This window comes from Elgaria multicarinata, chromosome 6 (genome assembly GCF_023053635.1).
Source record: "Elgaria multicarinata webbii isolate HBS135686 ecotype San Diego chromosome 6, rElgMul1.1.pri, whole genome shotgun sequence".
In the NCBI taxonomy this organism is placed as follows: Eukaryota; Metazoa; Chordata; class Lepidosauria; order Squamata; family Anguidae; genus Elgaria; species Elgaria multicarinata.
This window is the reverse complement of record NC_086176.1, coordinates 42,237,544-42,258,275: the sequence shown is the minus strand read 5'-3', so window position 1 is coordinate 42,258,275 and position 20,732 is coordinate 42,237,544. Positions and strand designations below refer to the sequence as shown.

The following is a 20,732-nucleotide window of genomic DNA, read 5'->3' as shown; positions in this document are numbered from 1 at the left end:
GCTTACCTGTAACTGTAGTTCTTCGAGTGGTCATCTATGCATTCACACATATGGGCTTTGCGCCTGCGCAGAGACCAGACCGGAACCTACTATAGCTGAGTGGAACGTTTTTGGCGGGAACCCCTCCCCCACGCTACCGCGCATGTCCATGGGGTTCCCGCCCTTACCTCAGTTTACAGGAGTCCGACATTGTGCCCCCATAAACATGAGTGTAAATAAAATAAAGTACATTCCATAATATAAGAGTGTCATTTTTAAGTCTCACACCACCAAGAGGGGATGGTGGGTGGGTTGTGTGAATGCATAGATGACCACTCGAAGAACTACAGTTACAGGTAAGCAACCTGCATTTCTTCTTCGTGGTCTCTATGCATCACACATATGGGCGAGTAGCAAGCTGACATACCTTTGGAGGTGGGTTGGTGCATCATCTGAAGATCTCGGAGAGCACTGTCCTCCCAAACGAGCAGTCTTGCCTTGCACGGGTGTCCAAACTGTAGTGCTTGACAAACGTGGACGGAGTGGACCACGTTGCGGCTCTACAGACTTCTGCCAGTGGAACACCTCTGGTGAAAGCCACCGATGTTGAAACAGCTCTGGTGGAATGAGCCGTCACAGGTTTCACTAACTCTAATTTAGAAATAGAGTAGGCCAATTCAATAGTCTCCACTATCCAACGTGACAACCGCTGGCAAGAGACAGGGAGTCCCTTAGAAGGCTCACCATAACAAATAAACAATTGCTTTGTTTTCCTTAAAGTCTCTGTTCTGTCTTTGTAAAAAGCAAGAGCCCTTCTTACATCGAGAGTATGCAAAGAAGACTCAAGAGGTGTAGTTGGATTAGGAAAGAAAGCAGGTAAAGTAATATGCTGGGACAGATGAAAAGTAGACACTACCTTAGGTAGGAAGGCTGGGTCTGTGCGTAGCACAACCTTATCCTTATGAAAGATAGTGTATGGGACATCTATCCTAAGAGCTTTAAGCTCACTTGCCCGTCTTGCCGATGTAATGGCTACTAAAAAGACAGTCTTTAAGGTAAGCAACCTAAGGTCTGTCGAAGCCATGGGCTCAAAGGGCTTGCGTGTCAATGCCTGTAGTACAACTGACAGGCTCCATGGTGGTACAATACTCTTCACAGTTGGTATCGTGTTCTTAAGACCTTTCAAGAATTTCTTGGTTGTTGGATGGGTAAAAGGTGTAAAGCCATCTATACCCTGGTGAAAAGATGTAATCGCAGCAAGGTGAACCCTGATGGATGCGAGCTTAAGTCCTTGCTGGAAGAGTGTCAATAAATAATTGAGGATGAGAGACAAATGGCAAGATTCTGGTATTTGACCATCTTTTGAAGCAAAGTTCTGAAATCTTTGCCACTTTGCTGCATAAGTCTTTCTTGTGGAAGGCTTTAGTGCTGCTAATATAATGTGGTCCACAGTCAAAACTCTGGTCCCAGAAGAGGAGTGGTTGTTATCCTCCATGCCGTCATCTTGAGGATCGACAGATCTGCGTGTCGAACCCTGCCCTGGTGTCGAGACAGTAGCTTCGGTGTCGACGGGAGCCTGATGTAATCCCCTCTCGATAACCGAAGAGCGTGAGAAAACCACGTCTGTCGAGGCCACCACGGTGTGATCAGGATGCAATTGGAGTTGTCCATCTGGATCTTGGCTAGCACCTTTGTCAATATTGGAAAGGGTGGAAAGATGTATAGGAGATTTCCTCTCCAAGTCCTGGTGAAAGCATCTCCTAGAGATTGCTTTCCTCTTCCTGCCCTGCTGCAATACTTGGCGCAAATTGCGTTGTCTTCGGTAGCGAAGACATCGACAACAGGACGACCCCAGTATAGAAAAAGGCTTTCCCGCACCTCGACGTCGAGCTCCCACTCGTGGTCGACATGGAAGGACCTGCTGAGAGAGTCCGCAACGACGTTCTCCTTGCCGGCTACATGGATCGCAGTCAGGTAAGTCCTTCTCTTTATGCACCAGTTCCATATCCTGAGTGCAGAGCGATTCAGAGGGTGTGATCTTGTTCCACCCTGCCTGTTGATGTATGCCACTACGGTAGTATTGTCTGTCGCGATCAAGACATTCTTGCCCTCGATCATCTGTGCAAACGCCTTTACTGCATTTTCTACTGCCAGAAGTTCGAGATGGTTGATGTGATGTTCTCTCTGTGATCGAGGCCAACGACCCTGAGAGGTGAGGGAGCTGCAATGGGCTCCCCATCCTTCCAAGGATGCATCCGTCGTGATCGTTACCAAAGGCGCGTCTTGTTGAAATGGAACGCCCTCGAGAAGAGTCGACATCGAGAACCACCATTTCAGAGATGCCCTGACTTGCTTCGGTAACGAAAGGTAAGTTCGTCGAGCATTGTGTCTGAGGTCGAAAGTCCTCAAAAACCAGGCCTGCACGATCCTCATTCTGAGTCTTGCAAATCTGATGACTGCCGTAGTAGCTGCCATCAAGCCTAACAGTCTCTGAATTGTCCATGCCGAAACTTTTCGGCGGCTCTCGATATCGATGGCTAACTGCTGCAATGTGTTCGCCCTGGTTGAAGGTAAGTATGCCCTCCCGTCTCGAGAGGATAGGGTTACCCCTATGAAGTCCAATCTCTGCTGTGGAGTCAAAATGGACTTTTCGTGGTTCACCCAAAGCCCCAATGAGTCCAATAGGTTGAGGGTGGTTAGAATGTCCGTTTGGAGCGCCTCGCTGTTGTCCGCTACAAGGAGCCAATCGTCCAGGTATGGATAAACGTAAATGCCTTTCTGTCTTAGGTGGGTGCACACCACCGCCATGACCTTCGTGAAGACCCTCGGTGCCGTGGCCAACCCGAACGGAAGAACGGTGAACTGGTACTGGAATGCACCGATCGAAAACCGAAGGTAAGCTTGATGCGACTTCCTGATGGATATGTGGAAATACGCATCCTTCAGATCCACCACTGCGAACCAAACTCCTTTCTGTAGAAGTTGTAGAACTGAAGTAACCGTTGTCATACGGAACTTCCTCGGGGTGATGAACTTGTTCAGTTGTCTTAAGTCCATGATCGGTCGAAGACCTCCATCTTTCTTCGGGACCGTGAAGTAACGGGAGAAAAATCCCTGATTGAGTTCCTCTGCCGGTACGGGAGAGATGGCTCCCTTCGATAGTAAGGTCTGTACCTCGAGCAGCAGAGGAGGGGATGGAGCCGTTACTTCCACGCCGGAAAAAGGAGGAAGGGCATCGAACTCGATGGCATAGCCCGAGTTGATGATAGTGAGCACCCAGGAGTCTGTTGTTATTGACTCCCATAGATGGTAATGGGGTGCTAGGCGGTCCGCAAAAGGGGGTGGATCTGGGGCCGAAGAGTCAAACACGCTGCTTCTTAGAGAAGTCAGGTTGCCTCTTATCTTGTTGATATCGACCCTGGTATGGCCTCTTCCTCTGCAACTGTTGTTGTTGCTGCCGAGGTTGAGGTTGGTACTGAGGCCGGTATTGCTGGTGTTGTTGCGTTGGCGGCCTCATCCATCTCTTTGGCCTATACTGCACTGGAGGAGCAGTGAACCCCATCTTTTTAGCCGTTGTTCTCGCTTTGTAGATGGAGTCCAGCGTTTCATCAGTGTTAGTATTAAAGAGTCCTTCGCCATCGAATGGCATACTCTCTATCCTCCACTTGGTTTCATGGGTCAAATTAGCCGATCTGAGCCACGCGTGTCTCCTCAGAGATATTGTGCCCATCATCGATTTCGAATGGCAGTCCACTTGGTGTCGGGCCGTGGATAATTGCTGCCTGGCGATTGCAGAGGCCTCATTTTGAAACACTCTCGCCAGCTCCTTCTTGTCCTCCGGGAGGTGTTCACATAACGACCCCATCTTTTCCCACAGGAAAAGCTGGTACCTCGCCATCGTCGCTTCGTATGCTGACGCTCTAATACCTAGAGAAGAAGAGGAGTAAATCCTTCTACCAGTCTGGTCCAATTTCCTCCCTTCCCTATCCACCGGTGCCGAATGTGCCTTTTGCGATTGGCCTTGGGCTGACTCAACCACGATGGAGTTAGGCTTTGGATGTTGTACCAAAAATTTGACGCCTTCCTCCTGGATTCGATAAAGAGTCTCTAATCTTTTAGACGTAGCCTGAGTCACAGCAGGTGTCTTCCAAGACAGTTGAGCTGTTTGCTTCAATGCATGTGGGACGGGAATAGCAAGTCTTTGATTAGTGGTAGTCTGGAATACATCATAAATGGGGTCCACAACCGATTCGTCCGTTTGTTGGATATCTAATCCCAATGCCTGTGACATCCTAAGCATATGGTCAGAAAACCTGACCATATCGTCCGAAGGAGAGGAAGGGTCGTCATCGTGGACCTCATCCTCCGGCGAGGGCATCGTTGGAGTCGCAGACACCCTCGATTCCGAATCTGAAGGGTAGTCTTGCTCAGGAGAAGACAGCGTAACCACCTGCAATTGAAGTTGGTCTGTTGGTACCGTGGGAACTGCCCAGGTCGACGCCGAAGGTTGCATACATTGTCGAGGAGTAGACACCCTCGAAGCCTGATGGTCAGGTGGTGAAGGTAGTGGTAACCGGCACACTCTTGTCATAGGTGGCGGGTGCGCATAGTAACCTTCCCGGGGACTCTGTCGATCCGGAAAGTAGCGCTGAGGACGATATCGGTCCCATTCATAGTCTTCATATCTTGGCTGAGGATCGGAGTATCTAGAAGCTCCGTCCCATTCACGGCGAGGTGTAAGTCTTGGAGATGGTTGTAGTGGGATTAATCCCTGCAACGTTTGAGGCCTTGTAGGCTGTTGGAAAGAAGCCGCTGACGCGGAATCTCTTAGTTCGCCCTCCGAAAGGCTGAGTGGGCGTGTCGGTACCGTGGCCATCGGTACCGACTGAGATCTCGATGCCGAGGGAGGCCTCGACATCGACGCGGTCGGAGCAATGGGAGGCGTGGAATGACTCCTAACTGACTCCGCCGCTCGAGGCGACGCTAAGGTGGATTTTTCAGCGTCCCTCTTTTTCTTCTTCTTCTTCTTCTTCTCCAGCTCCGAAGAAGGTTTAGGAGTTCTGGCTTTCTTTGAAATCTTCTTAGCCATAGAACTCGTCAAAGACCGGCCAGGCGTGAGGGGTATCTGTGCCCTATGAGCTCTGGCTTGCACCTCAGTGCTGCGGTCTGCTGGTTTGTCGGTAACGGGCTTACGGATTGCCGTTTTTTCAGTAACGGACTTACCAACTGCCGTTTTTTCCATACTGGGAGCCTCAGTAGCCTTGAGTGCTTTTTCCCACAATATAGAGCGAAGTCTATCGGCTCTATGTTTCCTAGTTTGTTTTGTAAACGACATACAGTGGTGGCAGGCCTCCACAACGTGTCCTTCTCCCAAACAAACGAGACAAAGAGAGTGCCCGTCCGTCGGCGGAAGTTTCGCCCCACACCTTACACACTTCCTAAATGGGGCTTTCGTTGCCATACGGGCCTCAGGCGACCGAAGTCGCTGAGGGAAAACTATCTACAATTAATTTTTTTTTTTTTTTAATATATAGATAAGAAAGAAGTAAGAGGAATTAGGAAAGATTGAAGAATGAACAGGTTTTAAAGAGAAGATTAAGTAAGTTAACTAGAAAACGCTAGAGGTTCGGTTAAGCTGGTCTATGCACAATGGCGGACGACGAAGAACTGAGGTAAGGGCGGGAACCCCATGGACATGCGCGGTAGCGTGGGGGAGGGGTTCCCGCCAAAAACGTTCCACTCAGCTATAGTAGGTTCCGGTCTGGTCTCTGCGCAGGCGCAAAGCCCATATGTGTGATGCATAGAGACCACGAAGAAGAACTGGACACGATAGCCCTGAATTTTGTGTAATGCATGTGACTCCCAATACCTTGGGCATGGTATTTCCACTTGAAAAAAAAACAGCATATCTCCTATTTAAGTCATAGGTTATGCAGAACTCACCTGATATTTCAAAGGTTAACTTTGTAGAATCCAAGGGCATTTGCTCTTTGGAAAGAAGCTGAAAGTGAACAGGTTTTTTGGGAGTAATTGCTGGAGCAGGAAGGTACCAGTTCTTCCTGTAAGAAAAGAAAAAGTTATTTCTTTTTAAGACCAATGTGTGCCTTCAAAATAGTATTTTAAAGTACCTTAAATTACTACTTAGGATCAATTCTATTAAACTAAAATGCTTTTCACTGGGTGACTTTGGGCCAATCACAGACTCTCAGCCGAGCCTACCTCACAGGGTTGTTGTTGTGAGGATAAAAATGGAAAGGAGGAGGAAGATTATGTATGCCACCTTGGGTTCCTTGGAGGAAAAAAGGCGGGATATAAATACAATAAATAAATAAAAACTACAAACTCCTAGATGTTAGCCTCTGTTGACGATCCATTGCCATAACGCTGGATTTCTATACTAAATTTATTTGTGGGGAGAGGAAAGAAATGTAGTGCTATTGTAGGCACACCTACTTGGAAGTAAACCCCACTGAACACAGTGGTACTTACCTCCAAGTAAACATGCATAGGATTGCACTGCTGGAGAGGAATGTTCCTTCTGGCCTTTATCCAAAGCAAGCAACCTATTTGCCTTCCAGGGTGAAACTGCTCAGCATTTCTTCTAATAAGAAACGATTAGGGCAACTGATGCTGGCAGTGGAAATTAATACCAAACATCATTTAAAAGCATGCATCATGCACACTACTGATGCATTGGCTTCTGCTGGAGACCCACTGCCACTCAGAGGAGTCAGCAGCAGGCTAGATGGACAAAGAATGCTGGTTGAAGCCAGCTTCTGAGGCTTCTATGGCCCTTTCTACACCTAAGGGTTATCCCAGGGAAATGGAGGGATTATCACTGCCTGCTCCTGGGATGCCCTGTGTGGCATTTGGACGCACAGGGGTGATCCTGGGACGATCTCAGGATATAGGGCTGGAGTAGACATGCCCTATATCTTAAAAAGAAAACTGCCCTTCTGACAATGTTAACACACATTCTTACACTTCCCCTTTCCTTCCAGCAGTTTTGTCAGGATTCAGCAAGAGCGTAATTATTCCTTCAACTTCTGTGGTCCGATGCCTATCAGTTTGGTAGCCAAACGGGGCTACCCAGAAACAGGAGACTCCCCAGATATGAAGATGTATCTTAGTTTGCAAATTAAAAGACAATGAGTGGCATCCAATTGCTTCTGTCCACCGATGGTACGGCATCTGCCAATGGAGTGGATTCTCCCTCTTCCTGCAGCCCCTTCCTGCAGCCCCCAATCTTCTTCAGAGGGTTGGAGGACTCTGAGAAGATTTTGGGTGGCACACAGGGGGCTGCAAGGCAGAAAAAGAAGTACCCGTCAGCCCAAATAGGATTTGTGTTCAGTGTCTTCCAGGATTTACTGAACATTGAGGGCCTGCTTCATCCCCAACAGTTTACATTATCTTGGAGATGGTGATTAGGGTTGAGGGGATAAGAAACACAAGGTTCAAAACTGCCCTCCCTGTGCCGTACAGGAAGGTTTCAAGAGGGAGGAAAGGAAAGAGAGGCCCTTCCTCACTCTGTCTTTCCCAATCTCCCCTACGCTACCACAGCAAATGGGTATAGCAATAAAGCCTTATGGTTTCTGGCTGGCAACCAGTCCTGAAGCAGAGCCCTTTAGCACTACACAGCACAGCAAGTGAAGGTTTCAAGAAGGTGGCAAAAAAAGTGTTCCTTCTCCTTTCCCCTCTCCTGAAACATTATCCCTACCTGCTTCTGAGCCTCAAATACAAGTTTTTCTGCTCCAGGCTGGTTCAAGCTCTGAACAAGAACACTCCTCTCTTAAGAGGCTCTGCAACATTTCTCTACACGTCTCCACTTGTCTCCATTTAATCTTATTAGTTAACTGCTTAGCTTTGAAGGCATTCGTCGTTGTTTTTTTTAAAAGTCCTTCATCAGTTAATAGTCCTGTGAAAAACTCAGCATTCAGGGAGGAGATGTTACCACCAACCTGAATAAAAAGTCCACAGGAAGGATCCAAGGTAAGCCACAGAGAGGCGATTCTTCCTCACATTTTGTTCTAATAGTGTCATTGAGTTCAGGTATGTGAGGAGTAATGTGAGACATTCCACTATAGTCAAGCCCATTAACCCATATTCCAGAATCACTTTTTTCCAAGTGCCCATCCAAGCTGTGAAATCGTCTGTTCGTGTGCTGAAAAAAATAACAAAAATTACTAGACAATAGACAGAATTTCCCCCCTGATATCTATTCAGATAATGATGCTTGGAGTTAGCCCAAAGGAACTACGGAACCGTACATATCTGACTGAATTAAGGCCTGCAGATCATGCTTCAGGTTTACTGCACTACATTTGATGTCATGAATATCCAACTTTGGGAGGAGTCAATAAATACTTCCAAGCTCAGGAAGAAATAGGAACAAAGACTTTTAAAGAGGTGGTTAAATATAAATTTATCACATGCTTTCCTTTTCATCAAACCCAGGTGATGCAGTGACTGTTCTGAACCAGTGCCTGGGCACGGTAATGGACTGGATGAGGGCTAACAAACTGAGACTCAATCCAGACAAGACGGAGGTACTGTTAGTGGGTGGTTCATCTGTCCAGCGAGGTGATGTTTACCCTGTCCTGGATGGGGTTGCACTCTCCCTAAAGGATCAGGTCCATAGTTTGGGGGTGCTCTTGGAACCAGAACTGTCACTTGAGGAACAGGTGAACTCAGTGACAAAGAGCACCTTTTATCAGCTTAGAATGATATACCAACTACGCCCTTATCTGGACAGAGATAGCCTAGCTACAGTTATCCATGCTCTGATAACCTCTCGTTTGGATTACTGCAATGCATTATATGTGGGGCTGCCTTTGAAAACAGTACAAAAACTTCAGCTGGTACAAAACAGGGCAGCCCGTTTACTAACAGGGACTGGCCGGCGAGATCATATCACACCAGCCCTTCTACAACTTCATTGGCTGCCAGTCCAGGTCCGGGCCCGATTAAAAGTGCTGGTATTAACATTCAAAGCCCTAAACAACTTGGGGCCCTAAACGGTTTGAAGGAACGCCTCCTCCCATATGTGCCTGCCCGGACCTTAAGATCATCCACAGGGGTCCTTTTCCGTGAGCCCCTGCCGAAGGAAGTGAGGCAGGTGGCTACTAGGAGGAGGGCTTTCTCTGCTGTGGCACCCCGGTTGTGAAACGAGCTCCCCAGAGAGGTTTGCTTGACACCTACATTGTTTTCTTTCCATCGCCAGCTGTAGACCTTTTTATTTTCTCAGTATTTTAACACCTAATTTAACTTAAATTTAAACTTTGCTGTTTTAATCTCATATTTTAACCTATATTAATTTTTGCGGTGTGGTTTTATTCTGGTTGTGCTTTTTATATTGTATTTTGCATTTGTGTTTTAAATTTGTTGGTTGTTTTTATGCTCTTCATGGTTTTAATTTTTGTGAACCGCCCAAAGAGCTTCGGCTATTGGGCAGTATAAAAATGTAATAAATAAAATAAATAAATTAAATAAATAAATAATAAAAATATCAAGGAGGAAATGTTACCTCCGGTTCGGCTATTGGGCGGTATAAAATTGCAATCAATCAATCAATAAATTTGAAATTCAAACTACTGCAGTTTGCACATGGAACTACAGAAAGTAGACAAAGCCTCCAATGGTCCATTATAGCAAGAGCATGCTTCTACTATAGATAGATGGCCAAAACAAAACTTTGTTTAAGATTTACATTGACCCTCCTCTGCAATATCAAAAGCATTTGATATTGGCAGGTGGCTACTAGGAGGAGGGCTTTCTCCGCTGTGGCACCCCGGTTGTGGAATGAGCTCCCCAGAGAGGTCCGCCTGGCGCCTACACTGTACTCCTTTCATCGCCAGCTGAAGACCTTTTTATTCACTCAGTATTTTAACACTTAATTTTAACTTAAATTATACTGCTTTAACTCTGTATTTTAACCTTATATCAATTTTGCTGCGTGGTTTTATCCTGGTTGTGCTTTTTATATTGTATTTTGTATTTGTGTTTTTTAACTTGTTGGTTGTTTTATGATGGTTTTAATTTTTGTGAACCGCCCAGAGAGCTTCGGCTATTGGGCGGTATAAAAATGTAATAAATAAATAAATAATTTATTACCTGAAGAAATACTCGCTTAGGCCTTGGATTTGCTGAATCCGAACTATAAGGGAAGAACATTCCACTGCAAACAAGGATGAATGTAATGGCAAAAACTGTTGTTAAAGTTATTATTGTCTTCTTTGTGCTTCGGATAAGATAGATGAACTTAAGCTAAAGACAGAAACAAAGAGAAAGGGTATGAATATTTCCTTTATAAAAACACATCTAGAAAACAGTAAAAAATAAAAGCTAAACTTAAAAAAGAAAACAGCTTACAATTCTATTCCAAAGGTCTGTTCTACAGATCTATGTAGCAAGGCAGGCAGACTCAGTGACTGCATTCAAATGATCGCGTAGGAAGAAGCCATCATGGCTTCTCCCCCGCCCCTGTGCATGCCATGTGCAAGACCACTTGCTTAATTCCCCCAATGCAGCACAGGTTAGCTAATCCAGCGCACAGTACGGCACGGATGACTTTATACCTGCCCTACAACCCACGACTTGCTATCTGCTGTGCCGTTGCATGCTTGGTTCAGATGACACACCAACTCACACTGCACTGCAAGAAATTCTGCAAATGGCAGTCACTGGGGCAGGCAGAGAAGCCACAATGGCTTCTTTTCCCTACACGATTGTCTGAACACCCTCAGCGATTTGCCCAAGGTCGCCTAGAAAGCTTCATGGTCAAGCAGAAATCTGAGTCTTAACACAATTTTATGGAGTTTTCAGACAGTCAACCAGTGGTATTCCTTCCATGTTTTCCCATCTTTTCTTACCACAGAAAATACATTAAGTAAGGAAAAAGCAGAACAGTAAATCAATCCTTTTGCAGATATGGATTAGAAAATGCACAACTGCAGCACACTGGGAGGGGATGACTCTCCATTCTCAATCAATTGACTGCCATTACTGATTGCACAGCCATTTCATTTCCTGCATGGTCAGTCTTCTGAAGTTCTTCTCTGCATGGCTCTCAACAATCCCTGAATTAATGGCTTTCTGAACCTTCATTCTCTCCTGAAATGAACCCGTTGTCCTATTCCCCACACCCTTCACAACTAGCCACTTAATTAGGCAGTTCTACTATGCCACATTTTTCTTTTCTTTTTAATTGATTGTGCTCTTGTATAATTCTAATCTAACTAAATAAAGGTATTGGGGGAATTAAATGTGGCTGCTTAGTGCTCTAAGTATGCCAGAAGGGCATGGAAGCTGGCTGTAAAACATAAGTTTCAGACTGAGCTAAGAAGCAGGAAAAAGTCAAGCCCACATTGCAAAACTAGACTGGGTTGTCTGATAAGATCCAGTTGTGAAACTGACTAAACAATCAGGCATTCTCAGGGGAAATCAATGGGACTTACAGCAAATTCCTAGCCATGTTTACTTGGAAGTAAGTTTACTTGCAGTCTTCTAGCCCTGTGCTGCTGGAACTATTTTTTAAATGTGTTGAAAAACAGAAATAGTGGAATTGTGCTATGATGAAGTAGCACAACCAAGCATTAATAAATATATATTATATAGAGATCCATTTATGCACTTTTACTGGAACACACATGTGAGAGCAAAAGATGGAAGCTGTCTTTTGCCTGGGCTTCTTGTTTGTTGAAAGATGTTTGAGCAAGGAAGCAGCACCTTTAAAACATCAGGAGAAGAGACGGATGAGGAAAAGGGAAAACAGAATTGGAGTTGCTCCAACATAAACTGTACTTAGCCTTATTTTTTCTGATTTCCTTTAAGCCTCTTTTCATAGCTGCATACCTTTTGGGCACCTTAATTACAAAGAGCAATTACTCTGTCTGTAAGGAATCCTGTGTTTTCAAGTTGTTGTTGTTGTTTTAAGAGCATGTGAACCAGAGGGGCAGCCAGGGAATACTGTTTGGTTGAGAGAAGAGGCTGCCTCCTGCACAGCACCCATTCAGTCCACTGAGAATCAAGCCTCAGCAGAGACGGGAGCATTGCCTAGCTTCAGATCTTTGCTCCTGAAGATCTTCATTCCCTCTGATCGGGCATTTGCAAGTGGTGTTGAAGGGACTTAGAGCCCAGTCATAAACATATTTACTCAGAAGTAAGGCTGCTTCAAAGTGTGGGGAGAAAGGGTTTGTGGCAACTATGAGGGGTGGGGAAAAGAAAACGAATAGCACGGCACACTTGGCTATGTGATACCCACGGTGTGGATGGAACATAGCAAGATGCATACATAAACAAACAAACGAACAAAAACATTAGTCCCTCTTAAATGTGAATACTCAATTGCAATTCCACTTGCAGCTTACAGCAGAAAGGCAACCATCTGTCAGGAATGCTTTAAGGTGGATTCCTGCATTGATCAGGGGGTTGGACTCAATGGCTTTATAGGCCCCTTCCAACTCTACTATTCTATGATTTTATGATTTTTATGCACTAGGAGCCTTTTTAAACAGTAGGAGCACCCATAGTCACATCTATGGAGATTCTTCTATATCAGACCAAAATTCTTCATGTGAGTAATGGTATCATTTCCTCCGACCAGAAAATTATCTGAGTGTACATGATGGCATTTGTTGAACCAACAGTTTAAAAGTGATTAAATCAGCTTAATTTGTAGACTACAAAGTGTGTATGTTTTTAAAAGCATCCGTACCAAGTAGGAAGACAGAAGTATAGACATTATAACAATAAGAGCAGCCACTATCATATCGGGTGGAATTTCTGAACCAGTGCGTCCCATGATGGGTATGAGCATTTCAAATATAATCCAGCTAAGGTATAATACATAGATGTGTGGAATAAACATTCCCAGGAGGTAAATTGTAAGATATTTCATTGTGGCACCTAAAAGAGAGGGAGAGAGAAAATGAGCAATCTGTAGTATAGAAAGTCTAGACCTTTGTATCATCTACTGCAAACATTGATAGTATATGACATTGACAGAAAACAATATACTGTATGCAAGGGTTTATCTACACATTTCGAGCTGTCATAACTCTAAACAAAAAGCAGGTAGAACAGATTTTCTGGCAATGTGTATTGTTGCATGATTAACATCATTCTGCATTTTTAAAAGATGTAGCTCTTTGTGCAAGCCTGCAGAGCAGGACTTAAGAACATAGGAAAAGTCATGCTGGATCAGACCAAGAGTCCATCTAGTGTAACACTCTGTTCACACAGTGGCCGACCAGCTGTTGACCAGGACTCCATAAGCAGGACATGGTGCAACAGCACCCTCCCACCTATGTTCCCCTGCAACTGGTGCACATAGGCATGCTGCCTCTGATCCTGGAAGTAGCACATAGCCATCAGGACTAGTAGCCACTGATAGCCTTCTCCTCCAGGAATTTATCCAACCCCCTTTTAAAGCCATCCAAATTCGTGACCATCACTACATCTTGTGGTAGCAAATTCTACAGTTTAACTTACAAATACAAGGAGGAGGAAGAACAGAACCAATTTGGAGACTGTGCTTTCTTCTGGTTAAGCTGGAAAAGGGGGAGGAAAGCATTAAATTTGTGAAAGAGGAGGTGGATGGGATTCCTGGCTTGTACATGTTGACCAGTACACTTCGACTGCCAAAATTCACCTCTTTCTACTGATGTAAGACTCCACTGGATCAAGCAGCCTTCTGTCAGTGGAGTAACACCAACTGGATGCAATGCATTATTGTAATCCCTACGAGAACCCTGAAAGTTGAGTATTATCATACCTTTTTCTTTCAATTCCTTATAGGTCATTAGTTTTGTGAGTAGAGGAAAGGCTACCCACATTGCACTGACAAATGCTGAAGAAACTCCTAAGTAAGTAAGTAAAGCCAATTTAATTGTCCAGAAAACCAGTGCAACATCAAAGAAGATCTCTCCAAGGAACTGTTCATTTGTATTCTGGGAAAAGAAAAACAAAGAAAGAAAAAATTGCTTCGAGGGGTCAGTGTAAGCATCGTAAAGGCAGTGCAAACTTTTGCATGTCTTCTCAGAAATAAGTCCCTCTGTGTTCAAACGGCCTTACTCTCAAGTTATGGAATATAGTACTGTACCCAGAGCAAGGTGCCAGTGGTGGTCAGGAGTGCATTTGCCCAGCTTTGGTTGGTGCACCAGCTGCATGCCTTCCTGGGGAAGGTGGATCTGGCCACAAAGATCCACGCCTTAATCCATTTAAATTACTGCAATGCGTTCTACATGGGTCTGCACCCTTGAGAAAGGACGGAAACATCAACAAGTGAACAACACAGCATCCAGACTATTGCCTGGTGTTCTACAAATTATATAACACTTATTTGCACTGGTTTCCAATTTGTTTCAAAGTCCAATTCATAGTGCTGGTTCTCACCTATAAAACCCCAAATGGCTTGGGACCAGGGTATCTTAAAGACTGCTTCCTCCCATATGAGCCTGCGCAAAATGTGTGTATGTCATCTGAGACCGTGCTGCTTGACCTACTTCCTAGAGAGGAGAAGTTGGTGGATACTCGAAACAGGGCTTTCATGTAGCAGCACCCCAGTATGGTACTCCCTTCCTAGGATGGTTAAACTCGCTACCTCTTTAGTATACTTTAGATGGCTAGTGAAGGTATTATTGTTCCACTGAGTTTTTAATAGTTAATACCACTCTGTTTTAATTATTTTAAAATGTTTTAGGTTTTTGTACTTTTATGTATTTTATCTCTGCATTGTTTTTGTTGTACATTGCCTGAAGCACTCATTGAACAGAGGGGCAATCCCAAAATATTCTAAATAAATAAATTTTCTGTGCTTTTCTTAATTTTTTACTAATGAGGCTTGGAGAAACTTGATACTTTAGAACTTCAAGTTATATTGGTGACGTGAGAGCCCATTCGTCTTAAACTAGCTCAGGACTAGATCGAAGGAGGGTGGATTTTGGAGAACTGACTGTAAGAGCAGTTTGACAATGGAGCCAATTTCCTAGGCAGTTGGCAGGCCTAGGGTGACCATATGAAGAGGAGGACAAGGGCTCCTGTATCTTTAACAGTTGTATTGAAAAGGAAATTTCAGCAGGTGTCATTTGTATATATGCGGAACCTGGTGAAATTCCCTCTTCATCACAACAGTTAAAGGTGCAGGTGCCCTGTCCTCTTTTAAATCTGGTCACTCTAGTATAGCTCCTGCACTTTAACTGTTGTGATGAAGAGGGAATTTCACCAGGTTTTCCATATATACAAATGACACCCGCTGAAATTCCCTTTTCCATGCAACTGTTAATGATACAGGATCCCTGTCCTCCTTTTCATATGGTCACCCTAGGCAGGCCCAGACCTCCACTGAAACCTTCAAGCAACGACTAGGTAGCTATCTGTTGGGGATGCTCTAGCGCTGGATTTCCTACACTGAGCAGATGGCCTACAAGATACCAACTATATAACACAGTTTACATGTAATGGCAGTCATGGATGAATTAACCCACAAAATTGGTCCCAGGACATGGTCTGAAGACATATGATGCAGCCACATTGCTGAAGCTAAGCAAGTCTGGGTCTGGTCAGTGCTTGGAAGGGAGACCACCTGAGAACCACATGTAGCCACCCTGAGTTCCTCAATGGAAGATAGGTGGGGTATAAAAGTAACAAACAAACAAACAAATTGCTGATATCTAGCAGGAGCAAGCAAATTTACTGCCTATGGTGCATTTGGTGCTTCCCACTTAACAATCTATGATTGCCCTGTACATACACTGTTGGTGTGACATCCGAATCCAGACACTCTGGATTGTTTAGGGGATAAACAACCCAGAGTTAACTCAACAACAAACCAAGAGTTAAGTCTCGGTTGTTTAACCCCTAAACAACCCAGAATCGGCGATAGTAAGTTGTTAATTGAAAGTGATAAACATGCCAGAGGCAGTGTGCTTGCTCACTCCTCCTAGATTTTTGCAATTCATGGGTTAATTAACCCAAGTTTGCCATTATGTGTGAAACGGACCTATGATTATAGAAAAAACCAAATGGTCTATTTGTTGCATTTCATAATATTATTATTTTCCACAACATTTATTATTAGGGCTGTTATTTAAAGTAATTATCTTTAATTATTTGAGATGGCAAACCTACGCACACTTTCCTGGAGTAAGCCCCATTGGCTTCAATGGCATTTACTTCTGAATAAATATGCACAGAACTACACTATTAATTAGTACACTCTTCTTCAATACAGATAAACTGTAATTGCCTATTTAAAGTTACTCGTCCACTTCAGAGTGAAAGATGATGGAAGTCCAGAAGTTGTCATGCCAACACATTTACGTGTGGTTTCTATCTCCCCATCGACTAAGACATGCCAGCCTAGAGGATTGGGCCAACTCTAGCTAGGCTGATGGCTGCAAATGTAGGGGGAGCACAAAAGGAACTTTGCCCCTCACTCCAGTCCCCAGAACAAGAGAAGCACAGAAACCAATCTAGTGGGCAACCAAGCACAGCTATGAATGAAATGCAGCTATCAATTCTGTATCAGTCAACAATTTAGGGGATGGGTCAAAACTCAGTGGAGTGCCACATGCTCTGCATGCAGAAGGACCCAGGTTCAATCCTCAGAATGTTCAATTAAAATGATAAAAGAGGTGACGGGGGAAAGAACTCTGCCTAAGACCATGGAGAGCAGCTGCCAGCCATTAGACAATGGATGGGTTCAGACAACATGATAACCCACACTCAAGGGTTGAGTATGGATTGTTGTTGAAAAATGTGTTATCGTGTTGTCTGAACACAGCTGCGATAACAAACCATGCTTTATTAATCATGAACAACCCACAGTTCACAAACCAACAACAAACCATGGATTCGCTCTATAGATTGTTTACAGTTAACAAACTACAACTTGTTAGCCTGGCTGAGTTCAGACAACATGATAATGCAAATTTCAATAACAACTCACAGTTCAACGATAACTCACGCTCAACCCTTGAGTGCGGGTTATCATGTTGTCTGAACCTGTCGATATTGGACTGGGTGGATCAATAGTCTGACTCAATTTAATGAAGCTTTATAAGCTTATAATGAGAAAAGAAAAAAAAGAAAATAATAATTATTTTAAACCATACAGTTAAAAATGCAATACTTACTTTATAATAATATGTCTTGGCTAGTGTATGTACAAGAATTAGTTCAGCCAAAGCTGCAGTCCCATACAGAAAAGTGGAGACATAGATGTGGGTATACCAAAAAAGAGAGCGTCCAATGAGAGAAATAAACACTGCTACAATAAGGATGCCAACCAAGGTGGCAACCCAGCTAAGGACTGTGAAGCCAAAGGCAATGGCAAGTTCTTTCAGATAAGTAATTGCTAAAAGAGAAGGGGGAAAAATTAACGCCCAGATTAATACATTTCTTAGAATCATGGACTCATAGAATAGCAGTGTTGGAAGGGGCCTACAAGGCCATCGAGTCTAACCCCCAGCTCAATGCAGGAATCCACCCTAAAGCATCCCCGACAGATGCTAAAATTCTTCTTCTAAGGTTATAGAATCCAAAATGGTACATGGAAGTAATCCCCACTGAAAACAATGGGACTTCTTTCCTACTACACACAATCAGAACTACACTGTTAAGATATTTTCCTATAATCCCAAAGAACTGTCCAATGACTTGAAATAACTTGTGTCTGGGAAAGATCCTTTTAGAGAACGTTGGAATTAATTCAAAAAGGGTAGGCTTCCAAATATTCTGTATATAAATACTTTTGTTCCACTGTTGTCACTGTGCAATACCCAGAAATAAAATAGTTGTTTTGATTTTAACAGAGAGAAGGAAGTGCTGCCAAGCATTTCCTTTTGGGTAATTTGCTAAAGGAGGATTTGGAAGACCAAGCAGGCACAGCTTCTCAGTATGCACCACTGCTTCTACATTGTCCATTACTCCCATTAATGTAGAAAGTTAAAGGACATTCTAGAACAGCTGTGATGCTATGCAAGGCACTGCAGTTGGCAGAGGAAATTCAAAATGTCCCAATCCACGCATGGGGCTTTTTGGATCTCAGCCTAGAGGTGTTGGTTTCCTTTTTAAGGAAAAAAAAGGGGAAAAAAGAAGCAGGTGCGATTTCTTTAGTTCTTTCTCCCCAACTCTGACAGTTTAAAGCTGAGCAGCAGTTTTCTTTGTAAGCTACAGGAAGTGCATAAAACTAAAAGACCACATTCTGACTGCACAAGGGGTTCCTTTGCCTATGCAAAATTAGGATTCACCATAATTAAATATGATCAGGCCCACTATGTCAGGAAGCCAAACATGGGCGTGGACTTACCTCTTCTTCTTGGCTGTAATATCTTTTTTCCTAGATAAAGAACGGCAAGTGCTGTGATGACATAATTCATAATGGCACCAACACGAGCTGGATAAGCCAGAACAAACATGCCAAAGACATCAAAGAAGACAACGTTTCCATGCCGATATTCATGAGATTTGGCCAGTTTATCCGACTTTGCTAAGTATTTTATGATACCTAAAATATTGTCACCTTTAGAAAAAGATAAATGCATATTTAGGATTCGTCTTTTCCTCAGCATTTTCACATATAATTCCACAAAGTATATGACATCATAAAATAAACCTTAACGCAATGGACTGAAGACCTTACAACGCTTCCAACATTTGAATGGGTGCTGTATAGACATCACTTGTGAATGGATACTTAACTGGAACTCCTAGAAACCTGTATTTTTATATAATACATTTCATATGTATGCATTGAAATTGATATATTCACATCTATATAGTCACATTTTTTCTCTTTCTTTTCTTTTGTTGAAATGTTACAATAAAAAAGACGAAAAACCTTAAGCAAAATTCAAGTAAAGGAGTATAAAATCAGAGTATGAGATCTATAATTACTGCCTTCAATAATTAAAGTAAATTTACTTTACTCCGTCCACACAGCATGGGTTGAACAAGACATAGAGACAATTTATTTTACTTTATTTTTCTGTAATCTTTGGATTTTCTTCCCACAACTTTATTTTCTTGAGGATGTGTTATAATTAAGAAAGAGGTCCAGAGCCTTTGCATTATCATAATAACCTACATGGAAAGTAACATTTCAGTCTTGCATTGCTCTAAAATTAATGAGGAATTCTGAATACCAACCTGCCCTCTGAATAGAATCTGTCAGAATTCGGTCTGCTGTATCATATTTCGTATGATAGATGTAGCCATTTTCAATGAAAGCCAGATCTATTCCTATCAATATAATTGGAATTAAATTATAATGCTATTTAACTAAAAATATTCAAGATGTTATTAACATAATCCATTCACTTTTAAGTAATGTTAATACAAATACATCTTGTGTTAGTAACAAACAACCTGTTTTTGTTTTCTTGGATGCCGAAAAAGCTTTTGATCAGGTAGAGCATAAATTTCTATATAAGATGTTAGAGAGATTCAATGTCAGAACACAATTCTTAAATTATACCAAAGCCCTTTATGATAAACCAAATGTCTCAATTTTTATTAATAATCATAACTGAATTTTTCCCAAAAAGGAGGGGAAACCAGACAGGGCTATCCTTTATTCGCTTTACTTTTTGTCTGCCGCACTGAACTTTAGCAATTATGATTCATTCATCAAATGAAATATCAGGTTTAGAAATTGGTCCAACTAATTTTAAAGTCAGTTTATATGCAGATGACATTATGTTGTCTTTAACAAATCCTTCAGTGTCGATTCCTGCACTGCTCAGATCTATATCAGATTTTGGAAAGGTATCAAGATATAAAGTAAATGCTCACAAGACAGAATATATAGGACTTAACATTCCACTGGAAAATAAGAATATGATAGCCATCAAATGGAATCAGGTAGACTCATAAGCCAGTGAAATATCGAGGTATTAGGTTAACTTCAGAGATAGTGAAACTATATTAATGTAACTATCAACCTTCATTTGACTCAGTTGCTACAGATTTTTTAAAAATGGTCCTCCATGGGAATTTCATGGATGGGCAGAATAGCTGTAAGCAAAATGAACATCATACCAAAGATATTGTTATTTTTGAAAATATGATGATACCAGTACCATTAAAAACATTAAAGAAATGGCAGGCCATATTATTAGATTTCTTTTGGGAAGGGAAGAGACCAGAAGTTTCAGTAAAGACCTTAAAAACCTTATGAGAAAGAATCAAAAGTCTCTATTGTGACAAGATAGGAAGGAAAGGAACCTCTCATGCAAGCACTGAGTCATTACTGACTCTTGGAGGGATGCCAGCTTTCACTGACGTTTTCTTGGCAGGCCTTATAGCGGGGTGGTTTGCCGTTGCCTTCCCTGGCCCTTACTACCTTTCCCCCAGCCAACTGGGTACTCATTTAATGACCTCAGGAGGATGGAAGGCTGAGTCGACCTGAGCCGGCTGCCTGAAACCAGCTTCCGCTGGGATTGAACTCAGGCCGTGGGGAGAGTTTCAGCTGCAGAAACTGCTGCTTTACCACTCTGCGCCACATGAGGCGCAGGCCATATTATTAGATTTCTTTTGGGAAGGGAAGAGACCAGAAGTTTCAGTAAAGACCTTAAAAAACCCTACGAGAAAGAATTGAAAGTTTCTATTGTGACAGGATACTACTATGCAATCTATTTAAAGGTGCTTGCACAATGGATGTTCTAGTATACCATGGTATGTGATTGAGCAAAAATGTGCCAAGAGATATTGCCATGGTATAGTAAAAAGAAAATCAATGACTCACAGGTAATAAC

General features: G+C 43.0%; 1 protein-coding gene across 1 annotated transcript in view; it reads right to left on the bottom strand.

Moving 5' to 3' along the window:
- The window catches only part of ERMP1 (endoplasmic reticulum metallopeptidase 1), a 48,167-nt gene that overhangs the window by 11,007 nt on the left and 16,428 nt on the right, over nucleotides 1-20,732 (bottom strand). Inside the window, exons 6-13 of the mRNA XM_063128549.1 lie at nucleotides 19,126-19,218; nucleotides 18,287-18,499; nucleotides 17,112-17,332; nucleotides 13,751-13,925; nucleotides 12,692-12,882; nucleotides 10,090-10,242; nucleotides 7,938-8,140; nucleotides 5,923-6,038 (exon numbers count right to left, since the gene is read on the bottom strand). Coding sequence (XP_062984619.1) covers nucleotides 5,923-6,038; nucleotides 7,938-8,140; nucleotides 10,090-10,242; nucleotides 12,692-12,882; nucleotides 13,751-13,925; nucleotides 17,112-17,332; nucleotides 18,287-18,499; nucleotides 19,126-19,218 — 1,365 coding nt within the window. The remainder of the gene's footprint in view (nucleotides 1-5,922; nucleotides 6,039-7,937; nucleotides 8,141-10,089; nucleotides 10,243-12,691; nucleotides 12,883-13,750; nucleotides 13,926-17,111; nucleotides 17,333-18,286; nucleotides 18,500-19,125; nucleotides 19,219-20,732) is intronic.